This window comes from Thamnophis elegans, chromosome 3 (genome assembly GCF_009769535.1).
Source record: "Thamnophis elegans isolate rThaEle1 chromosome 3, rThaEle1.pri, whole genome shotgun sequence".
NCBI lineage: Eukaryota > Metazoa > Chordata > Lepidosauria > Squamata > Colubridae > Thamnophis > Thamnophis elegans.
Window position 1 is genome coordinate 74,588,295 of NC_045543.1, and position 23,493 is coordinate 74,611,787.

Below are 23,493 nucleotides of genomic sequence, written 5' to 3' on the forward strand. Positions count from 1 at the left end.
TCTGCCAGTGAACTTGGTTCAGTTTCCTGAGTTCTAGCTGACAATTGGAAATGGATATTTAGCAATCTTTTCCCTAGGCTGCCAAAAGATCATGCATCAGCATGTACTATCATGAAGAGCTTTCCAGTGCAAGAATGCTTCCCATAAAGCACCAATCAATGGAGCACTGAAACTGTGACAAAGAAAAGCCCTACTGCAAGTCACACAGACAATTTTAAAAGATCTCATGTGACTCATAGACTGGCACCTCAGTTTCCTATGTAAAACTGTTTTCAGGCAGATAATTCTTCATTCCCCATTGCTCTTTGTCTAATTGTCAACTACCACTCTCTTCATACCTCTTTCCAAGTTCTCTTAGTGTGCTGTACCATCTTCCTTATACAGAAATATTTAGTTGATTACTTATTTTATTTAGGAGAATGCAAGTAAATTAACACTATTAAGAGCCTTTATTAGGACTTATTTAGTGGCGATAAGGGTGGCAAAATGTGCATATTTTTCCGCTCTTATTGCATCCGCAGAATCACGCCCAGCCGCCCTGTTTAGGATAACCCATTCCCTCCTGAAAGGAGAGGACACGGGGGATGCCTTACAGGGAAGGGCTGAGGAGTTTGCTCAGTTTCTGTCGGACAAAATCACTCAGATTCGGACAGACCTTGACTCCATTTGGACAGAACCAATGGAGATGCTCTGATTTCTTGGAATGAGTTCCAGCTTGTCACCCCTGAGGAAGTGGACAAGGCCATGGGAGCGATGAGTGCCTCCACCTGTTTACTGGATCCGTGTCCCTCCTGGCTGGTTTCGACCAGCAGGGAGGTAACACGAGGCTGGCTCCAGAGAATTACAAACGCGTCTTTGCGGGAGGGATCTTTTCCACAACCTCTGAAGGAGGCGGTGGTAAGACCCTCCTCAAGAAGCCTTCTCTGGACCCAGCTATTCTTAAAAACTATCGTCCAGTCTCCAACCTCCCTTTTTTAGGGAAGGTTGTTAAGAAGGTGGTGGACCTTCAACTCCAATGGTCCTTGGATGAAGCAGATTACCTAGACCCTTTTCAGTCTGGTTTCAGACCTGGTTACTGCATGGAAACCGGTTTGGTCGCACTGATCGATGAACTCTGGCAGGCCAGGGATAGAGGACATTCCTCTATCCTAGTGCTCCTTGACCTCTCAGCGGCCTTCGATACCATCGACCATGGTATCCTTCTGCGACGGCTGGAGGAGGTGGGAGTGGGAGGCACCATTCTACGGTGGTTCTCCTCTTACCTCTCCGACAGGTCGTAGTCGGTGTTGGTTGGAGGGCAGAGGTCGACCCCTAGGCCCCTTAATTATGGGGTGCCACAGGGGTCAGTCTTGTCCCCCCTCCTATTTAATATCTACATGAAGCCACTGGGTGAGATCATTTGCTGGCACGGGATTAAATACCACCAGTACGCGGACGACACTCAGTTGTATCTGTCCGCCCCGTGCCAACTCAGTGTAGCGGTGGAAGTGATGTGCCAGTGCCTGGAAGCTGTTAGGGTCTGGATGGGAGTGAACAAACTTGCACTCAATCCTGACAAGACCAAGTGGCTGTGGATGTTCCCCCCTAAGGACAGCCCAACTAGTCCATCCCTGAGTCTGGGAGGAGAAAATTTACTCCCCTCAGAGAGGGTCCACAACTTGGGGGTCTCCTGGATCCGCACCTGACGTTAGAACATCACCTGTCAGCTGTGACCAGGGGAGCCTTTGCCCAGGTTCGCCTGGTGCACCAGATGCAACCCTATTTGGGCCGGGGGGCACTGCAGTCACTCACACCCTCGTCACAAGACTGGATTACTGTAATGCGCTCTACATGGGGCTGCCCCTGAAAAGTGTTCGGAGACTACAATTAGTCCAGAATGCAGCCGCACGAGCAATATTGGGTGTACCAAGGTACACCCACACTACACCTATCCTCCGCAAGCTGCACTGGCTCCCTATTGGTCTCCGAGCACAATTCAAGGTGCTGGTTATTACCTTTAAAGCCCTACATGGCTCAGGACCCGGATATCTACGAGACCATCTTCTGCCGCACACCTCCCTAAGACCGATAAGATCACACAGGGTGGGCCTTCTCCAGGTGCCATCAGCTAGACAATGTCGGCTGTCGGCACCTCGGAGGAGGGCCTTCTCTGTTGCCACTGCGGCCCTATGGAATGAACTACCCCCAGAGATTCGGACCCTACCCACTCTCATGGCCTTCCGAAAAGCTATTAAAACCTGGCTATTCCGGCAGGCCTGGGACTGTTGACCTCTTGACTGAGGTCCAGCCCAGCTTATACTGGGTGCATGATGTGTGTTTTTTTTTAAATCAGTTCTCTTCTGTTTGTCTTTTTAACCTTTTTCTTAAAATTTTATTTCTGTAAGCCGCCCTGACTCCTTCGGGATTGGGCGGCCTATAAATTTAATAAATAGAATAGAATAGAATAGAACATCTATTATCACAGCTAGGTACATTTCTAACATACAATGCTACAAATGCCCACCCTCAGTTCCAATCAGTCTTGTTAGTTACAGATCAAGAGGGCAAAGAATTGGTTTATAGCTGAAAGAACCTTGTCCACATGCTCAGACTATCACAAATTTCCTGGAAATGCACATATGGTGCACTGGACATCAGTAAAGAGGAGGTTGATTTTAGCTTTAAAGTACTGTGACCAGATTTGTCATGGGCAACTGGGGATTTACATACGTCAATCATCAAATCACATAAACTTCACCTAAATATGTTCAGTTGCCATCATGCCAAATCCTCCAAATTTATTTTCTGGTCAGGATCCTGCCCATTTCACTACTAAAATTTCTTTAAATAAAGGAATATACTTACTCTTAATTATCTAATAGTAGTAACAATTATTTTCAAAGAATGAAATCATTGGTATTTCAGGCAACTGAAGTAGTTTTACTTCTCTTGAAAACTTATTATATAACTTAGAGCTTCAAAATCATTAGAAAAGTGTCTAAAATTCTTACTGGTAGGGATTCTCAAACTGGGGATCATAACTTACTGGAGAGGGGCAAATTTGAGAGTGAGTCAAACTCACTCCCATTTTGCTCGAATTTAGGTACTGTAACCAAGCCAAGTAATACTACTGGACTGGTTAAGCATTGAATGCAAGTGCTATTGTTTTCCTTTGATGACATTTGTGCAAACATTTCAAACCATTCAGAGAGTCAGAGAGCCATCCAAAGTGACTTGTCCATGATCAAGATGTTCTTGTCTAGTCTCATATTCTATCTATTCAGAGATTAGCCACATACTTTTCTTGGAATAGGCTGAGCTAGGCTGTAACAGGCTAAACTGTACCAATAATGGACTCTCAGTAGAGTATATGGAATGCTGGACCAGCAGACCTCCAGTTACAGAAACTTTCTACTTTAAAAAAGAAGATGGTTGCAAAAGTCTATCAGATTAGAACTTCTAGATAAGGCCCCGTCCTCAACAATACATTGGAAAAAAGAGGCCACTTCTAAAATTAATATTTTGGAAATCAATAATACTGTCTTGAGAAAATAGCTTTAAGCTACAGGAATAAAATGCAAAAAGAAAAAATAGTGAAGTAATACAAGGGAATCTATTTATTAATATAAACTGAATGGAAAGATAAATGAATAAAACTATCTCACATCCTTCTTATCACAGTGTCATTCCTAGTAAATGTTCTCTTACTGTGAATAAGTTGCTTAGATATCTAAGCAGTAAACCTCTATTCATTTATTTTTCCTAATCAAGAAACTTACCAAAAATCATAAAGAATAATAAATAAATCATTTATTCTGAATTTCAAGGATAAAAAGTCTGAATGCACCAAAGAAGAGTTATACAAGTCCCAAACAGAACATTTTTTCCCAGTAAGTGCCCTATTTTGACTTTATGGAGGGGTTGCCCGCCATAAAATAAATTAGGCCAGGTATCAGAAAAATATCAACTGAATTTAAATATAATTAACAACAGATGCAGTTAATTAAATGTAATTTAAATTGAGCACCTTTATGAAACGAAGTATGGAATGAATATACCTACTTGTCACTATTAGCAAGTTGCCTAAATTCTTTCACAGTCATTGGCTTTTTTTGAATATTGTATTGAGTGAAGAGACCTGATTGACCAGTTACCATCTGTTGAATAGGAGCTGGAATCATCAGATCATCAATATCATCATAACTTTTTCTTGGCTTCCATTCCTTAGGAGGAATCACCTAAAAATTTAGAAGGACTTAAATTTAATTTTAAACAATGAAGAGAAAAACATTACATTCAGACAATATGTGTAAGTAAACCTAGGAAGATCACCTAAAAGTGTTCATGTAAAGATAGATTATATCTCCATAGTATTAACCAAGTTGTTAATATAGCAATATTTGTGAACAGTTTATTATGCACTGACTTAAAGGTGCATAATGTTTAGACGCTTACTATTTCTTTTTTAAGACTGTATTCTCTGTTGTTTTAATTTTAAAATAAACAATTGTTGTCTGAAAGACTGCTTGTTGGTAAATCTAAATGGCTCCTTGGGAGTCAATTCAGGAGAATAATGCTGAATAAAAGTGGCATCCTTCCATTAAGTTCCCTATAGATATTAAAATATATAGTGAATCCATTACATTATGCCACTGCATTATGGATGTATTTCCATAATTTGTAGCAGTACCACATTCTATGGACCAAGAGTAAAACTTGTATGTTACAAAGAATCAAGAATAAACTCAATATGAGAATATTGCTTCTTAAAAAAGCATCATTTATCTGTTTATAGGTATGTCTATGTATAACTGTAAGATTTGATTTGGGTTTAAATCTAGTGATTCAAAAAACAGCAAACAACAAATATTTTTGATGATATTAACCGGGCAAATGTTAACATTGCCTAGAGGCTGTCATATATGAATGAATAAAAAGAGTTTTTAACTAAATCCCTCTGACAGGGAGCGGTTTTGGTTTGTGGCCTGAATTACTCCAAGGACTTTTCTTCTTTCACTTTGAAGAGAGTTGTATATGTTTGCACAATTTGGAAGCTTTTCAAAATTCACAGCTCCTCCTTGTGGAACAAGTGGCATCTGTGCCTAGAAAGGCTTTTGAACAGCTAGATTTTATGTGCTAATTGTGACTTTTCTTCAATCAAGATGCCCTGCTCATAGTCACTCATGATCCACTTATCTCCTCTTTCAATGGTTAATATAATGTACATGTTCATCTGCCTGACCAATGGTTCAAATTCATGGCACTATGATCTGATGGGTGTTCTTAAATGACTGCCCCCACTAGAGAATGTTTGCTTAAATGTAGTGGCAGGCTTTGGTACATGAAACACCAATATCTCATAGGAGCTTGATATAGTGTCCCCTAAGCACTCTTACCTCATGTTGGAATACATACAAGCATCCAAAATGTTATGATTTGATGTTAATGTCTTATTTTACTGCAACAGAGTGTGTCGGAAGTTAATGCTTTTTTTCTTTCTTTTTTTATCCTTCCTCACTTCTTTTTCCCCTTTTCCACCCCACTGCTTTTCTATTTAGTTTTGTATTTTGTATTTTACAATATCTTATAACTCAATAAAATGTTAAACTAGAATACACATAGCATCATGATATGCTATGTAGCTGCAGGCATTGTAGCAAAAGAGAAGAAGACATACTGTAGATCCAGGAGAAACTCAAGCATAATAGAGGCATCATCATTAAGACCTATGCTATAGTAATGATAGAATACAGCAGGATATAAACTACATCCAAGGAGCTTTTTAGGGTTGCTGGATACATTTAATAGTTCTAACAAAAGTCAGATTCCATTTGTACACTATCATGAGAAAATTTGAGTATTATTCAAATTACCTGGATTCATACTGAGTTTGTGATTACCGTACTGTAAGTAGCACTATGCTATGGGTGTCCACTACACCAGCATTCCTCAACCTTTCTGGGTTGGCAGCCCATCAGGGGGGAGGGAATAGGTCTGTGTGAGGGGCAGGTGCTCATGTGACTGGGGCTGCAGGCGCCAGCACCAATCACTCACACAAGTGGTGCTGCATGTCCACGTGCGGGCCCATCACACACACAACCCAGTTGCAAATAGGCCACATCCCAGTAGTGGGCCGTGGCCCACAGGTTGGGGAACCCATGCACTACACTATCTAATAATACTTGTTTCACTCATTTTTATAGTCTGTCCCTTGAAGAAGCCAATAAGATTCTTACATAAGTTTATGCCATTACAAGACTCTATCTCCCAAATGTTGAGACAAAACATATTTCTTTCTTGCAGGCTATTTCTCAACCCTAACCCTTAAATGAGGCATTGACGAGATCTTGATTTCAGAAATAAGCTTTGACCATGCTTACGTATCTAACATTTCATTGGTCAAGCTGATAAAAGATATAAGAAGCGCTTATATGAAATGGCTTGGCTTGTTCTTTTCCAGTCGGATTTAGATTAATATAGGACATGAAGACTGTCATGGTCACTCAGGTAGATTATATATATTTGGCGAGAAATGGGATAATGTAAATTTTTGACACTTTTGAATCTCATTGTATCTTGTTAGAGAGTTTGGAAAAGTTGGAGAAGTCTCCATTTTGGAATGATTCTATTCATACTACTCCAAGAAATAACAGAAAATAGTACCAAGAAATTTCTGGTTGATCCCGAGAGACTTATCTGAGGGTTCTGATCATTCTTATATCTCTATTCAGCTTCTAAGAAAAAGCTATCAGATACACTTCTTTCTTGTGATTTTGGGATTACATCGCAGCACAACCTATGAGTGTTTCCACACTGTATTTTGGTAATTGGTTATTGTGCTAAAATAATACTGCTAAGTAAGTATAGTATTATATAAACATTTAGTAGAAGCTTTTAAGATGTGAATATAGACAGTCCTCGATTTTCGACAATTGAGCCCAAAATTTCTGTTGCTAAAGAAGACAGTTGTTAAGTGAGTTTTGCTCCATTTTACAACCCTTCCTGTCACGGTTGTTAAGTGAATTGCTGCAGTTGTTAAGTTAGTAACATGGTGATTAAGTGAATATGGCTTCCTCATTGACTTTATTTGTCAGAAAGTCGCAAAAGATGATCACATGACTTTAGGACATTGCAACCGTCATAGCAAGAGCATTTAGACATATACTGCTTCATAATGCTTTACAGCACTTTCTAAATGGTTTATAGAGTCAGCAAAATGGAAGACTGAGTCAACCTTGAGCTGGTCAGGATTAAACTCTTGGCAGTAGGCAGAGTTAGCCTGCAATACTGCATTCTAACCACTGTGCCACCAGAGTCAAACGCCAAGCATCCAAATTTTTATCATATGACCATGGGGATGCTGCAATGGTCATAAGTGTGAAAAACAGTCATAAGTCACTTTTTTCAGTGCTGCTGTAATTTCAAGTGGTGACTAAACAAATTGTTACAAGTCAAGGACTATCTGTAATGCAGTAACATTCATTGTTCCTCCATCTAGAATTTTTTTTTTAAAAAAAGTACCTTTGCTAAACCAGCACGGTGAGCACCTTTTGATTCCATATACGCCAAGTATTTGTTAAAATCCTTGAATTCATCCATTGTTGGTTGGAATGTCATAATTTTACAGCTTGGATTGGGAGGGGAGTCCAATGATTGAGCAGCCATGGCTGCTCAATGTTAAGACCTGCTGATAAGGAAATACATATTGATTATTATGAACTCTATTTGAACAACATATTATAAATGGGTTTTATCTAAATTTAAACTTGCATTCTTAAAGTTCTATTTTTACAATGATTTTATACAATAACTTCAAGATAATATGAAGTCATTAAAACCAAAACAGACTGAAAGAAAATAGTGGTTAATACCCAGAAAGTCTAAAAACTTAATCACCATAACTTTACATCTAAGCCTTCAGTATAATTCTATTCTACATGCAATTATATTTATCTAGATTCAGTCTCTAAACATTTCCAAGAATTCTCAGGTCATTTCTGTGGGCCTTGGTACTTAATTCCTATGTGTGCAGTAATCACTTTGGGACATAAATACAGAGATTCAGTAAGACAGTCTAAAGAAGAAAGTTAGATCACTTCTAGATTAACCCAGTCTTTGATGTAGAATTTTTACATTTCAGATGCGGCAATTTAACTGAACCACACACAAGTTTTCTATTCTCTGTAATAGCTGAAAGATACTTTTTATGTTTGAAGGTTGGCAGATGATATGAAAAAATAATTTCTGAAAATTTTTCCACAATGGCCATTGCAGCTACAAATTTGCCTTTGAACCTATCTGAACGTATTATATATAGAATATTTTTAAAAGCTTTCACAAATGAAATGCCAGTCTTGCCATATTTTGAAAGGGATTAATAGACCCATGAAGTAAAAAAGCAAATACAAAATAATTTTTATAATTCCTATGGTTAAAAATTCAAAACTATTTTAAAAATCTATATACCTGGTGAGGAAGATGATAGAGGAGTTATAATTTTTACCTGCCAATTCTGTATTTTCGTCTATTTCAACTCAGTTTTCTTCTGCCTATGGATTAGAAAGAGATGAAAGAAAAAAGAGAAATATTACTGCATAAGTAATAAAACAATAGATTTTTCAATATATAAAATTTGTTTAATTTAAAATGAGTTCATAAAAGTGTCCTAAATTTTTTTTAAAAAATCTAAAAGCACTCAGCAGGTGAAACAAGCACTCAGCAAAACCAGCTAACAGGAAAAAGTACAGTAAGAGACAATTGAAATTACATCAGAAATTTTGTAATGTCAAAATCATTAACTGATTTGTCAGAAATAATGTATAGGTAGTCCTCAACTTACCACCATTAATTCAGTGACTGTTTGATATTACAATGGCACTGAAAAAAAGACTTATGATTGATTCTCAACTGTTGCACCACCTGCCAAGCTGGCTTCTGACCCGCAAAGTTAAGGGCGGAAGCCAGATTTGCTTCCTTGGCTGTGTGATTTACTTACCAATTGCAATGATTTGCTCAAAAACTATGACAAAAAAGATTACAAATCAGGCATGACTCACTTAACAACTGCCTTGCTTAGCAATAGAAACTCTGACTGTAAGATGAGGATTACCTAAAATTGATGCCCAACAAATTTATAAAATTATTCCAATATCTATCAGATTTGATTAATACACTTGATTAAAATGTTGACATCTTACACATATGTAGCAAAAGTTACTTAATTTTGATTTCTTCAATATTCTATCATAGCTATGACAAAAAATCATGTATTTAAATGCCAAATATGTTTTGATAAACTGCTAAGATATGAGAACTGAAAAAACAAGAATAGGTAGGTTTATTATAGATATCTTATATATTTGTATCTCCGCTTAAGCCAAGCAAAATTATTTCTTGGTATATTTCTATTTTCTAAGCACATTTATTTAACTTTAAAAGGTTATCAAACAAAAAGAAAAGAAAAATCTATTTAAAATATTGTATCAAAAACTCTAAAGATATATGTCTTATTTAATCCTAGTAGTTTCGGTTCCCATTAACATGAAAGTCATAGTGATTCTCCCACAGACTCTCTTAAACAAGACATAACAGGCCCCAGATACTATACAGCTCCATACTGAGTAGTTTGATGCAGCACAAATCAACTCAAGCATAGAAACAGCAGTCTAGTTTCAAAACTATTGCCCACGAAAACTTCTTCCTTGCTTATGTGCTGATAAAATGACAGGAAAACCCAGACACTGTGCTCATTCTCAATTTCTTTTGATGGCCTCTGGTATCCCATTCATTTATTTACTTGTGGTTTCAATCAGCTAGAATGCTAGGCAATAGAGAGCATCCAAACATTGATAAATACAATGCAATATAACAATAAATGATAATATTATACAGTTTATTCTTCCACATAAAACTTGAGGTTTGGGGATGAAGATTATTTCTATTCCTGACAGTTTGTTTACATAGCCCCTATGCTCTGTCACAGAAATAGCCTACTCACATATTTTAACACCAGAGCCTCCACTTTAGCCCAGGTTACTCCAAATATTTTCCTGTGGAAACCTTCCTCTGTGCCAAGATTCTGATTCACATGAACAAAAGGCTTGGGGAGATGAGTGACCTGCAGGGCTGCAACCTGCTTACTGCTAGACTGCTCCTCTCATCTGGCCTCATGTAGCTCCTTGGGCATTTCTTCTTTGGCTGTGAGAGAAGAGCAACATTTCTTCCTTATTAATACTGACTTCCACAGCCTCCATCTACCCTTTGCTCTATGCTTACTGTCAGAGGAGCTAGAAACAAGAAAGGGATTCTTTTCCCTCTTCAATGCTCCCCACCCCATTGCAGATCCTTCGGCATCTACCACCATGGTGGATTCCTTCCCCTATCTCCAATCTTTCTGGAATTACTGCTATCATTCCCGATAATAGCAGCAGATGCTTTCCTGCTCTTAACTGAGGGCAGCACTTTTGCTAGTCTCATATTTGAGGCATGGCAAAAAGACAGCTGATAAAGCAATGTCCTCCCACTGTCCCTCCCTCATAACTAAGAATATAGGAAAGAACCCTAGAGTTCATTGGTGGGTTGTCAATTTTTTTACTATCAGTTCGAGCATGTGCATGAGAGTCAGGGGGCGGAGTCTCCCACCGCCGCTAATACCGGTTCGCCCAATCTGGGCCAAACCAGGAGCAACCCGCCTCTGCTAGAGTTGTTCTTTTGTGGAAAAGATAAAGACTGTTTGTTCTTTTACTACAAACTAAATGTTACAATCCTTTTACAAAAATCCATACATGCTAACTTCAGCAACAGTTAAAACAAGACATCATTTTGCTACATCTTCATTGAAACAATTGGGAGCATATCAGTCTTTTCAAAACCATCTAATGATTTGCCAATAGATGCAGTTCTTCTTTCTACCCTTCTGTGATCAATAGCATGGAATCAATTATACAAAGAGTCTTTTTCTAATTATCCATGTTTTGGTCAGTTCCAGATGATACAACAGCATTGTGTTTTTCAAGAGGCTGCTTTTTAAGATAGTAACTTCTATTTCAACTAGTATAGAATATGGTCATACCTAGCTGTTGCAGACAGAAATACTGTATATCTCATAGGATATCAAGAACTCTATTTAGTTTATAATTCAACCGATGGAATTCTGGCTTAGGAATCCAGGTAGCTGAAAAATGTTTGTTTTCACTGAAAGTCGTATAATAGTAGTAATAGTTTACTTGTTTTAGGAGCTCTCTAAAAATACTGCCAACAGGAAACAGAAGAAAAATTGAAAAATGCAAAGCAAATAGAAAAGATATTTACAAGCTGCCTAGTTTGATCTAATGGTAAAGGCACCAAGGTAGAAAGCAGGAGAGCTTGAGTTCAAATTCCGCCTTAGCCATGAAAGCCAGCTGTGTGGTTTTGAACCAATCATCAGCCCAATCTACTTCACAGGTTTGTTGTTGTGGAGAAAATAGGAGGAAGAAGTAGTTATTTGTAAAAATAATATAAAGTTGGAATAAACAAATAAAATTAGAATTTCAGAGTTAGATCAGTACTATATAATAAAGTTTCTTCTATTAATCCAAAATTTCAAATCATTATTAAAAACAATTCAATACTGATTAACTAAAATGGCCAGTACAATCTGAATCATAAATCACAATGAACTAACAAATTTTCTGTCAAGTCTAAATATTCTATCCTTATTTAACAATTAAAGCAGAAGTTAATATATTAAAACCTCATGTTAAGACTGCCAAACTTTGGATATGATAAAGTCAATGCATAGAATTATAATCCCTAAATGGTTACCAATTTTGTTAAACTTTTTTTCAGATATGAAGTTATTTTTGACATGAATACATGCTTTACTGAATACTTCTTCTAAAGACGAAATTATGGATTATTTCCAGTAATAGATATAAAATATATATCATTGTCATATACAGAGCTAACCTGGTATACCTTATATGGATATAAACCTTAGTAATACTTAACAGAAAAATAGCTAACAGGAAAGAGAATTTAACCTTTAAAATGTGTTTTATTCCAAAATAAATTATCTCTCAGAAGTATTACTCTTTACACCATGGTCACCAAATATAAAAGAATAATCCTTCTGACTATTGCATTTCTGATAGATCTTAAAAATGAGGTTTCTATTTTAGCAATTAGCACTGGGGTGTATTACCCCAGTGGGTAAAACATCTTGTATCATTCTTTTCTAAGTGCTTTTGTAAATCCATTTGAACTGTATTGTTTATTTAAAGATTCTTACCAATCCAAAAAACAAAAAAATCTCAAACATATTTTAAATTCTCTTAAAATATAAATAATTATCTCTTCACTAATATTTTTGTACATTCATTTTCATGAATTAATACATATTTAAGCAAGGAGCGGATAGACACAGAACAATAATGCTGCAATGCAATGCAATTGCAGATGCTTCTGTGTTTACCCTATATTTTTAATATGCTACTTATTGAGTAATTTCATATGGGTTGTGCATTTCTATGTCTATCAAGTCAAACTTCTGGAAGGCTTGCTCCTTTAGCAGAAATAAGGAAATATAATTCAGTATGTAATCCACATTAGACCCCTCTCAGTATTCCTTGGTTCAGTCCATAGTTTCTAGAGATACTACAAATAAGTATTACACAAAATCTGCAGTAATGTTAATTGTTTCCTCCTAATTATCTACTTTGCATTGTCAATGAATTTATGAACATTTTTCAAGAAACATCATGTGTTGAGAATGCAGTAAGTGTATTAACTTTTTTTCTCATTCAACCCTAAAGAAAATGCTCTAATAAACACTAAAATGCTCTAATAAACACTAGAATCTCAAAATCTTCCCCTAAGGATCTAAAAAATTAGAAAAATATAATACCCACAACAGAGAAAGTGATTGACCAATTAAATAATAATAATAATAATAATAATAATAACAACAACAACAACTCCACCGTTGCTGGTCCCAAGCCCAGATGAGAAAGGAGGAGGGTTGGGGTCAGGTTGGCAACCTGGCCCCATGAAAAAAACCCGCCAACCCATACAATATAGTGAAAGAAACGAATAAAAATTTTATACCGCATCGGTCGTCGCTCAGGTTAACAAGGGCTGCGGCGGATGTGGGGGGCCCTGGACATCCGTCGACAAGTGGGCTACAAGTGGACCAGCCAACAAAATGACAAAAATATAGTGCAGATGAAAACCGTGCCATAATGGCTTGTTACTACAACTCAGAGCCAGAAAAAAGAGGTTATTTAAAGCGAATGTATGAATTACGGAAACAACAATATCCAGATTCAAATGTTAGTGAACAATGACTAGCAGATCAAAGGCGATTTATTATACGGAATAAAGTGTTTAGTGAAGTTGAACTTGAGGAAATTCAGGCAAATTGCAAAACCAAAAAAAAATATCACAAGCGGAAATAACTGATATTCAAGACACAACTAAAGACATTATAATAGAACTCCCAGAAGATGCTCTCGGGCAGGAAATAACACCACCACCACTAGAACCAGTTATCACTGAACCAACTGATGAACTAACTCAAAAACAAAAAGAATTGAAGGATAAGATCATGGAGCATTTTCTGCTCAATGAGGAAAGGCAACGTTTACCATCACTAAAAACTGTGCCTAAGAAAATTTTGGCCCCTATCATGAAAATGGTTAATGCAGTGTTTTCAACAATTGAATCGGGATCCATCTTGGAAATGAACCAGTTAATGTACAGAGCAGCTGTAATAGTCACTAATGAACTAGGCATTAAAATCAAAGTACCTAGTCACACAACAGAAAAAGCATCAAAGCCAAAGTGGAAAATCCGATTAGAACTAAAAGTCAAAAAATTAAGGGCAGATGCTAGTAACTTAAAGAACATGCATGAGCAACGGCTTAAAAACAACAAAATAATAGATCGGCTAATCAGAAGATATAGATTGGATACAAGAAACATCAACGAAGCTGTAGAGATTGTAAAACAGCAGATAACAGCAACAGCTAGAAAAATTATATGAGGCACGAATCATCCAGTATAAACAAAATCAGCAATTTCGATCAGACCAACGGCGTTTTTATCAAAGTCTTAATGTGAATGGTGACACCAAAAGTGAAAAAACAGAAAAGCAGGCCACAGTTGAATTCTGGAAAGAATTGTGGGAAAATGCAAAGGACTACAATAAGGAAGCAAAGTGGATACATGACTTTGAGAAAAGCATTGGCAACAAACAAATGCAAGTATTAGAAATAACAACTGAGATGGTCAAAAATTGAGTAAAAAAGGTAAAGAATTGGACATCACCTGGAAAGGACCAATTACATGGTTTCTGGCTCAAATATCTGACCAGTTTACATGCAATATTGGCCAGGCAACTGAATGAATTTTTACAAAAGGGCCAAATTGATGAATGGTTGACAACTGGAAAAACATACTTGATTCAGAAAGATGCAACTAAAGAAACAACACCTGAAAACTACAGACCAATAACATGCTTGCCAACAACCTTCAAATTACTCACAGGCATTATTGCAGATAACATGATGGATTATTTGGAAACAAACAACATCTTGCCAGTAGAGCAAAAAGGCAACAAAAGAAGGAGAAGGGGCACAAAAGATCAGCTCCTAATTGATAAAATGATATTAGAAAATTGTAAGAACAGAAAAACGAACTTGAATATGGTCTGGATTGATTACAAAAAGGCATTTGACTCACTGCCACATAGTTGGATCATAAAATGCTTAGAAACAACTGGCATTAGCAAAAATATTACATCCTTTACTGAAAAGGCGATGAAACAATGGAGAACTGAGTGGGCAGTAGGGAATGAGATCTACAGAATGGTTAATATCAAGCGAGGAATTTTCCAGGGTGATTCACTTTCACCTCTTCTCTTCATCATCACAATGATCCCACTATCAGTAATCTTTAAAAAAATGAAATTAGGCTACCAAACAGCCAAAGAAGCTGAAAAAATTTCGCATTTACTATATATGAATGATTTGAAACTCTATAGAAAGTCAGAAATAGAAATCCAATCATTGACAAACACAGTCTGAGTATTCAGCACCGATATTTCAATGCAGTTTGGCATGGGAAAATGCGCCACTGTATCCATAAAAAGGGGCAAAATCACTGCATGTGAGGGAATTGAAATGCCCAATGGCCAACTAATTAAATGCAACGAAAATGAAGCCTACAAATACTTAGGCATTCTGCAGTTGGATAACATCAAGCATGGAGAAGTAAAAACTATTGTCAGGTGAGAGTACACCAACAGAGTTAGGAAAATTTTGAAATCTAAATTGAATGGTGGAATTACAATCAAGGCCATAAATACCTGGGCAATACCAGTTATAAAATACACAGCTGGTATAGTTAACTGGACACAAGCTGATTTGGACATTTTGGACCGAAAAACCAGGAAACTAATGACAATGCACTACAGTTTACATCCACGTGGTGATACTGATAGACGATATCTGCCCCGAAAATCAGGTGGCAGAGGATTATTACAAGTGAAGCAAACAGTTGAAGAAGAAAAACATGCACTTGCTGATTATTTAAAAGAAAGTCAAGAACATCTATTAATCGAAGTAAAGAACAAAAATCTACTGAAGGCCCAACAGACGAAACAAGAATACAGAAAAGATGTGATAAAATCAAGAATGGAGAGTTGGCAGAACAAAGCACTGCATGGCCAATTTCTGGAAAAAATAAAAGATAAAGTGGACAGTGAACAAACTTGGTTATGGTTAACAACAGGTACATTAAAGAAAGAAACAGAGTCACTAATCCTGGCTGCGCAAGAACAAGTTATCCGCACAAATGCCATTAAGGCCAAAATTGAAAAATCCTCTGATGATGCCAAATGCAGACTTTGCAAAGAAGCTGTTGAAACTGTTGATCACATACTCAACTGCTGTAAAACAAATTGCGCAGACTGATTATAAATTGCGGCACAATTCAGTAGCACAAATGATCCATTGGAATTTGTGCAAAAATTATAATATTAAAACAGCAACAAACTGGTGGGAACATCAGCCTGAAAAAGTCACCGAAAATCAGATGGTCAAGATCTTGTGGGATTTCCGTAAACAAACTGACAAAATACTGGCACATAATACACCAGACATCACACTGGTTGAGAAAAATAAGGTCACAATCATAGACATCGCCATACCAGGTGATAGCAGGGTAGCCGAGAAGGAACATGAAAAAATCGCAAAATACCAGGACTTAAAAATCGAAATTCAACGACTATGGCACAAACCAGCAGTGGTAATTCCAGTGGTAATTGGCACACTGGGTGCTATTCCAAAAGCACTGGAATTACATTTAAAACAGTTAAAAATTGACAAAATCACCATCAGTCAAATGCAAAATGCCGCACTGCTTGGATCTGCACGCATAGTACGAAAATACGTTACGACGTCCTAGGCCCCTGGGTGGGGCCCGACTAGTAACCAATGCCAAATCCGGCGAAACAACTGGCCGCTGTGATACAATTGTATAATAATAATAATTTTTAAAATTATTAATAATTGAACTTTACAGTTTGATGGATGGTTACAATTTAATTATTATATAATTTTGTATTTAGACTTTCCAATTTGCAGCCCAAATCTTAGAGAAATTATACAAAGACAGTAAGCGAACTGTGAACAAAATGTTTTTCAGTATATATGTCTGTCTACAATAGAAATAACCACCTAAGCTAAGAGAACATAAACTACACAGTATACATATTCTATGTTTAATTAAATCTCTTAGTTTGAATTAAGGCTAAGCAGGATATAATGTTACACTGCTACTCTCTTATAACAAAGACTTCAGATTCAGCCCACAGTTAACAACTCTCACGTGTCCAAATTATAATATACCAGCTGTGACTTTTTTCCAAACAAGAGGAGCCAAGAGGATCATCTATTCTCAGTACAAAATATTTGCAGCAGTCAAATCTGTCAAACGAAGTATTGCACAGTGTTTATTTTCCAAATATTCAGATATGAATTATTAACTTAAATCTACAGATTTGATAATAAAACAAGTTACTGGAAGATATACAGTTCTTATTTAACATACCGTAGTATGGCATCTACTGGTGAATTGAAATAAATAATGTGACTGTGAAATCTCTGACTATCCGGTTTCACTAAAATGTACTGTCCCTGAAAAAAATCTAAATATTGGGAAACAAAAGACAATTAACTGTAGCCTAACATAATATTCAACATACAAAAGGAAGCATTGATTGAACCAATCTTGTCTATCAAAAATTAAGTACACTTTGATTAACACAGTTCACAAACCTAACACTTGTGTTTTCAGCAAGAAGCAAAAGCTGCTTATAAAATGCGACAATACTATTAATTCCAAATGACCTAAACTGTATAAAAAATGGGGTGGGGATGAGAGGAGAAGGATAAAATATATCCAGAGCACATGGCACTGATAATAAGCTTTAAACTTTTACCTGCCTGTACAAGCACAGATTAAGTTTCCAATTACTCCTCAATTGAGATCATTCTACACAGCACATTGACAGCAGAACTATCATGGCTTACATTCAAGATACTCTGAAAGCCTAAATGTGTTCAATATTTTAAAACCTATTGTACTACCAACACGTCTGCTGATGCAATGTAGTGCTACTCTTGAGCAATTTTAAATATTAGCTGTGGGATATAGACATTCTGTGTATTTTATATGTAATATTCAATGTTAATATTTTATATTAAATATTTATGTGTCAAATAATATATATATACATGCATTTTATACAATATGTAGAGAGATTTAATATATAAATGTGTTAAATATTAAAGACTAAATCATTATAGTTGCCTTTGAGTTATGGACTAGACTGCAATTTTCTTGGCAAGATTTTGGAAGTGATTTGACATTGCCTCCTTCCTAGGGCTAAGACTAAGTGAGTGGCCCAAGGCAGGAGCATCAAACTCGATTTCATTGAGAGCCGCATCAGGGTTCTATTTGACCTTGGGGGCCGGAGTGGGCATGGCCTAGCTTAATAAATTCTAACATGTAAAAATTCAAATATATTTAGTGAGAGAAACAGAATATATAATATAGTAGCAGACTGATTTTGAACACTGAACACTGAACGCTGTAGGATAGATTGTTTTTAACAAAAGTGCATTATAGCACACCTCTAGCAATCACAGGATTAAAAGCATAATCCCAGAGAATTATCTGGATTTGAATTGACATCATGGAGTCCAAATAAATGATAGAAGAACTTCAACCTATTCATTATCTGAGGGAGAGGAGGAGAAAAAAAATTTAAAAGGTAAGAAAATTTAGAAAAAAAGCCAGTTAAGGGTATCTTTGTCGAATAATCCTAAATTTAGCAAGGAAAGATCAATTCTTACGTCTGTCCAGGTTGGACTGAGTCTAGAACTGGGAGGAGCCACCAGTGCATGATGACATCACAGATTGTAGACCCAGTCCAATTGGTTACTGAACAGAGCAAACCCAGTCTGGCTGCTATCTCCACTAACATAGGAGAAGTTTTCAATTGCCATAACCTCAGAATTTCCAGAAAACCAAAAAGCAAATACAGTGCAAGTAAGTGAATCAGAAAGTTACTCCTGGTTATCAGAAAGTTACATAGTGGGGCTTGGATAAATGTCTGGCTAGAAATGCATTCAGGTTCCATATGTGTTTGTTGATTTCATGACTCTGATAATCTGTACATGCTCTTATTGATGCATACTGGCATCTCTTCACAACAGTGTTTTCAATCAGGAGCAAAGCCGTATCATCCTAGTCAGAGATGGGTTTCAAGTCCCGGTGCTACCAGTTTGCCCGTGCTCACGTGTGCACAATGCTTCTGCGCATGCACAGAAGCATCCAGGTGAGTGAGCGGAGCCTCCTGCCACTGCCACTCCTTACAAAAAACATTTTCAGTGGCACTCATAATTAAAAGTTTAGAGATGATGCAACACTGTGGGGCTTCTCTAATTTTGTGCATGAAACAATCTTTTTTTAAAGAGAATTTAATACTACTCATCAATATATCTGCCCTTAAAAATGTAAACTACACACTCTAGTATGTTATTCTTTGTAGCAATTTAGTTTACTATAGATAAAAGTATAGTTGCCTTATAAAAACTAGGGATTGCTGTTGAGAAACAGCTCATGAAGTGTTTTATTAAGAAATGCTATGGGAATTAATTGTTTGAAATTGTTTGAAAAAAACAGCTCAAAGGTAGAAAAATACAAAGCAGCTTTGCAAAAAAATCAAAGCGGGCAGTGGATGAAAAACTAAGGAATTTGGGATATTTAAGAAATAATAAATTTATAAATTTATAATATAATAAATAAATAACACTATCCAGAATCTTACAGTTGTAAAGATAATTTAGGTACAAGCATAAGTAGTTTGACATCATTTTGAAAGTATATAAATAGAACTTCATGAAAGTGAAATTATTTTATAACTATGCACGTTTACACATTTTTGAAAAATCAGTGACATACAATTTGGAAAAGAAGATAATCCAATCTTATCTCATGTTATCTGTCCATGATTATCTGACTGAATATAACTTTTTAGTTTAATGGGTTTCCAGGAGAGGTCATCCTTGTTTTGAATTTGCCTCAGATAGGCTAGTAGAAAACAATATTTGGTACATTAAGATATTCATTTAGAATCCTGATCTCATGCTAATATATTGAGCTAATCCCTTGATATATATAATGATATATGGATACCATTGTGTTCTAATCTGTAAAATATTTATGTTTTTAGTAACCAGAAAGAAAGTCATTCACTGCCTCAGAGGATGACTTAAAGATAAATTACTGTGCATCTGAAACCCCAAGAGACATATGTCTCAGGAAATCTGACATAGGTTTAAATGCACCTATAACTACTAAGCCTGTGATGGCGAACCTATGGCACTTTTTGCGAGCACACGAGCCATCGCCCAGCTCAGATCCACAGCACATGCCCGCAAGCCTCCTGCCAGCCAGATGATTTTTGGCTCTCTATTGCTGGCAGGAGAAGCCTGTGAATGTGTGGAGAGTAAGCGGAGGTCACACATGCATGCGCGAGGGTAGGGGGTAGTGGAGGGGAATGTGCATGCAGCAGGGTGAGGGGCGTGCCATGGCTCCCCCATACCCCATTTCTAGTGCTCACCCCGCCCCACCCGCACATGCATGTGCGCCCCCTATTTTGGTGCTAGCAGGCCTCCTTGAAGCCTCCTGGTACCAAAATCAGGGATGGTTTTGGCTCTGTCCTAATGGGAGAAGTTCAGCACTCAACTGTGACTGTGAGAAGCTGCTCCAGATTCCCCAAATGAGTTTGCCTCAGTCAATGGGGTGGGGGGAGGCCAAAAAAAGAGTGCCAAAGCCACCCCCAAGCTATTAAGATGAAATATTGCAAATTCTATGAATCACACACCTCTCTTCGGCTACTTGGGAAAGAGCTTGGGAGTTCTCCCTCCCATTATATTGCAGGAGAGGTGGCCAGATGGGTGGGCTCTCTCAGCCACTGCCAGATGAGCATAACTCTCTAAAAAGCCTGCTTGCCTCTTCTTCCCACCCCCGAGTGGGAATCACTGAGAAAGAGACCAGGAAGGTGGTGGTGCTTGGCTGCAGCGCATTTGCAAGCTGCCTAAAGTTGAGCCGTCTGTCTGGTGACGCAGGTCCAGAGAAGAGGAAGAAGGAGCGGGGGCTGTTTACTGGAAAGTTGTGTATCCTGTGCACTATTACTGCCGAGCTCAAGTAACTGCATTCATGCATGAGCCCACATACATGTAGACATCCACATTGCCCTTTAAGGCAGAGGAAACGGGTGAGAAAAGCTGATCGTCGCCCATCTTAATTTCCAAAAGCACTCAAAGGTTCTTGCCTGTTGTCATTTTTCAATCCAAAGGCCCTTAAGAAGCGCATGCACACCCAGAAATGGAAAAGGTCAGATGGAGAAAGACGTGAAGGAGCGATGGCCATTGTCCCCATCCCCTCTTCCCAGAAAACAGCCCCCCTTCCTTCTTGCTCTTGTCTGGACCTGCTTTGTCAGATAGGCGGCTCAACTTCAGATAGCTTGCAAACATGCCACAGCCAAGTGCTGCCACCTTCCTGACCCCTTTCTCGGCGATTCCCACTCAGGGGTGGGAAAAAAGAGGCAAGCGGGCTTTTTAGGGAGTTATCCTCACCTGTCTGGCCACATCTCCTGCAATGAAATGGGAGGGAGAACTCCCAATTTCTTTCCCAAGTAGCAAAGGGAGTGTGTGATTCATAGCGCTTGCAATATTTCAGCTTAGTAGCTTGGGGTGTGCTCTCTTTTTGGCCTCCCTCCCCCACCCCACTGAGTGAGGCAAACTCATTTGGTGAATGAGGATCCAGAGCAGCTCCTCACTTCAAGTCAAGGTTGAGTGCTGAACTTCTCCCATTAGAGGAGAGCCAAAGCCATCCCCGTTTTTGGTACCAGGAGGCTTCAAGAAGGCCTCCTAGCACCAAAATGGGGGGCAAGGGAGGCAGTGCCCCCCAGACCCCATTTTAAGTGCCAGAAGGCTTCAGGGAGGCCTGCTAGCACCAAAACAGGGGTCGCGTGCGCATCCACAGGGGTTGTTGTGGGGTGAGCGGGTGAGTGCCTGCATGTGTGCAGGGGGTGTGGAGCCTGCACTGAGGCATTGGATTATGGGTGTTGGCACACACACATGCACTATCGCTTTTGGCACCCAAGGGAAAAAAGATTTGCCATCACTGTCCTAAGCTAACGTCATAGCTAAATGGGAGACACATCAAAAGAATTGTTAACATAAAACAATAGTTCACATTCTGAATAAGAACAAAAAATCCCTATGGCTCCCTGTGCAGTATAGTGTCCCAAACCTCCCTGTAAATATTGTTTATTTATATTTGCAACTTTATGAAATCTATTGTGCAGGAAACAGTCTTTCACTTAACTTTTTTAATAGTTGTTAGCTTGGTTCACTATTTACCAAAATTTGGGTTAACCATAAGGTGACCAGACGTCCCGCTTTTGGCGGGACACCCCCGCTTTTTAATGCATTTTCCCGCGTCCCGCCCGCTTTTTTAAAAAGCACGCTTTTTTTGGCGCTCGCAGCTCCCGCCCATCAGCTGCTAGCTTGCTGGGCTGGATCATCGTTCTGTTCTCTATCCTACCTACCTACAAATTTAAGCCAGCCCAGCCTGCCGCTCACTGATTGGATTGGCCTGGACTCCAGCCAATCAGTGAGCTGGCTGGGATGGAAAACGCAGCGTGCTTAAAGTTTTCCATCCCAGCCAGCTCACTGATTGGCTGGAGTCCGCTTAGCATGCCGCATGAGTGCCCCGCCCATCCGTTGCCGCTCGCATGGGCGGGGTAGCGTAGCGAGTGAGCGGGGAGCGAGCTCGCCTTTCCAGCTCCACTTCCGGACAAGCTGTGGGAAAACCTCTGCAAAAAGTGCCACCTGGGGCCGCCGCTTCTTTTCCGAACTCAGAGTAAGTGACGGGCGGGGCGAGTGAGGGGGGGTGGCGGGATCGCCGCCCGCTGCACTGCAGCTGACTCACCCCGGGCCGGGCGGGCTGGGAGGCTCTGGGCGTCCAGGTGGGAAGAGCGCAGAGAAAGGCAGAGCGGCGCTCGACGCGACTCTGCTATTTCTGCTGGAGGAGTCCCTAGATAGGGAAGGCGGGTGGCGAGGCAGAGCAAGGGAGCGCAAACGGCGGATCCCGGGCTCATATGCAGAGGGAGCTCTCCAGGCACAGGAGCGCTGGAAAAGTGCTCCGCTCATGCACCCACCGGGACGGAGCACGCACGCACGCTCGCTCGCTCCAGCCCTGCCTGCCGGCACGACTTTGAAGTGTTGGCTTGCCGCTTGCCTTCCACGTCGGCCCGCGCGGAAGGCAATCCAGCCCTTTCAAAGTCATGCCGGCAGTTTAGAACTCGCCCACCATTCAGCGAAACATCTTTCGCTGAATGGCGGCCGAGGGGCACACTAAAGTGCCGGCATGAGTTTAAAGGGCTGGCTTGCCGCTTGCCTTCCACGTCGGCCCGCGCGGAAGGCAATCCAGCCCTTTCAAAGTCATGCCGGCAGTTTAGAACTCGCCCGCCATTCAGCGAAACATCTTTCGCTGAATGGCGGCCGAGGGGCACACTAAAGTGCCGGCATGAGTTTGAAGGGCTGGCTTGCCGCTTGCCTTCCACGTCGGCCCGCGCGGAAGGCAATCCAGCCCTTTCAAAGTCATGCTGGCAGTTTAGAACTCGCCCGCCATTCAGCTGAGGGGCACGCTAAAGTACCGGCATGAGTTTGAAGGGCTGGCTTGCCTTCCATGTCGGCCCGCGTGGAAGGCAAGCCGCACTTCAAAGTCATGCCGGCAGTGGGAAGCCTTTGCCGGCCCGATACCAGCTCTGAAGTTGCTTTCCTTTCTACTAAAGCCCCTGCTCAGCAAAGCAAGTCCGGGGAAGTCCTTTGAGCCGGCTAGAAAAGATCTGCTGCGAACTGGGAAGCTGACGCACCCCCCTCCTCTCTGCCCCCCCTC

At 39.3% G+C, this 23,493-nt stretch overlaps 1 protein-coding gene across 5 annotated transcripts in view; it reads right to left on the bottom strand.

The window, feature by feature from the left end:
• The window catches only part of KDM4C (lysine demethylase 4C), a 240,010-nt gene that overhangs the window by 206,739 nt on the left and 9,778 nt on the right, over nucleotides 1-23,493 (bottom strand). For 2 of the 5 annotated variants that reach the window (XM_032213186.1, XM_032213185.1), the window contains exons 2-4: nucleotides 8,483-8,528; nucleotides 7,501-7,666; nucleotides 4,042-4,217 (exon numbers count right to left, since the gene is read on the bottom strand). In XM_032213186.1, the coding sequence (XP_032069077.1) occupies nucleotides 4,042-4,217; nucleotides 7,501-7,644 (320 nt within the window). In that variant the 5' untranslated portion in view covers nucleotides 7,645-7,666; nucleotides 8,483-8,528. Of the gene's footprint in view, nucleotides 1-4,041; nucleotides 4,218-7,500; nucleotides 7,667-8,482; nucleotides 8,529-9,976; nucleotides 10,177-23,493 lie in introns of all 5 variants that reach the window. The other 3 variants (XM_032213187.1, XM_032213183.1, XM_032213188.1) reach the window with 3 other exon arrangements.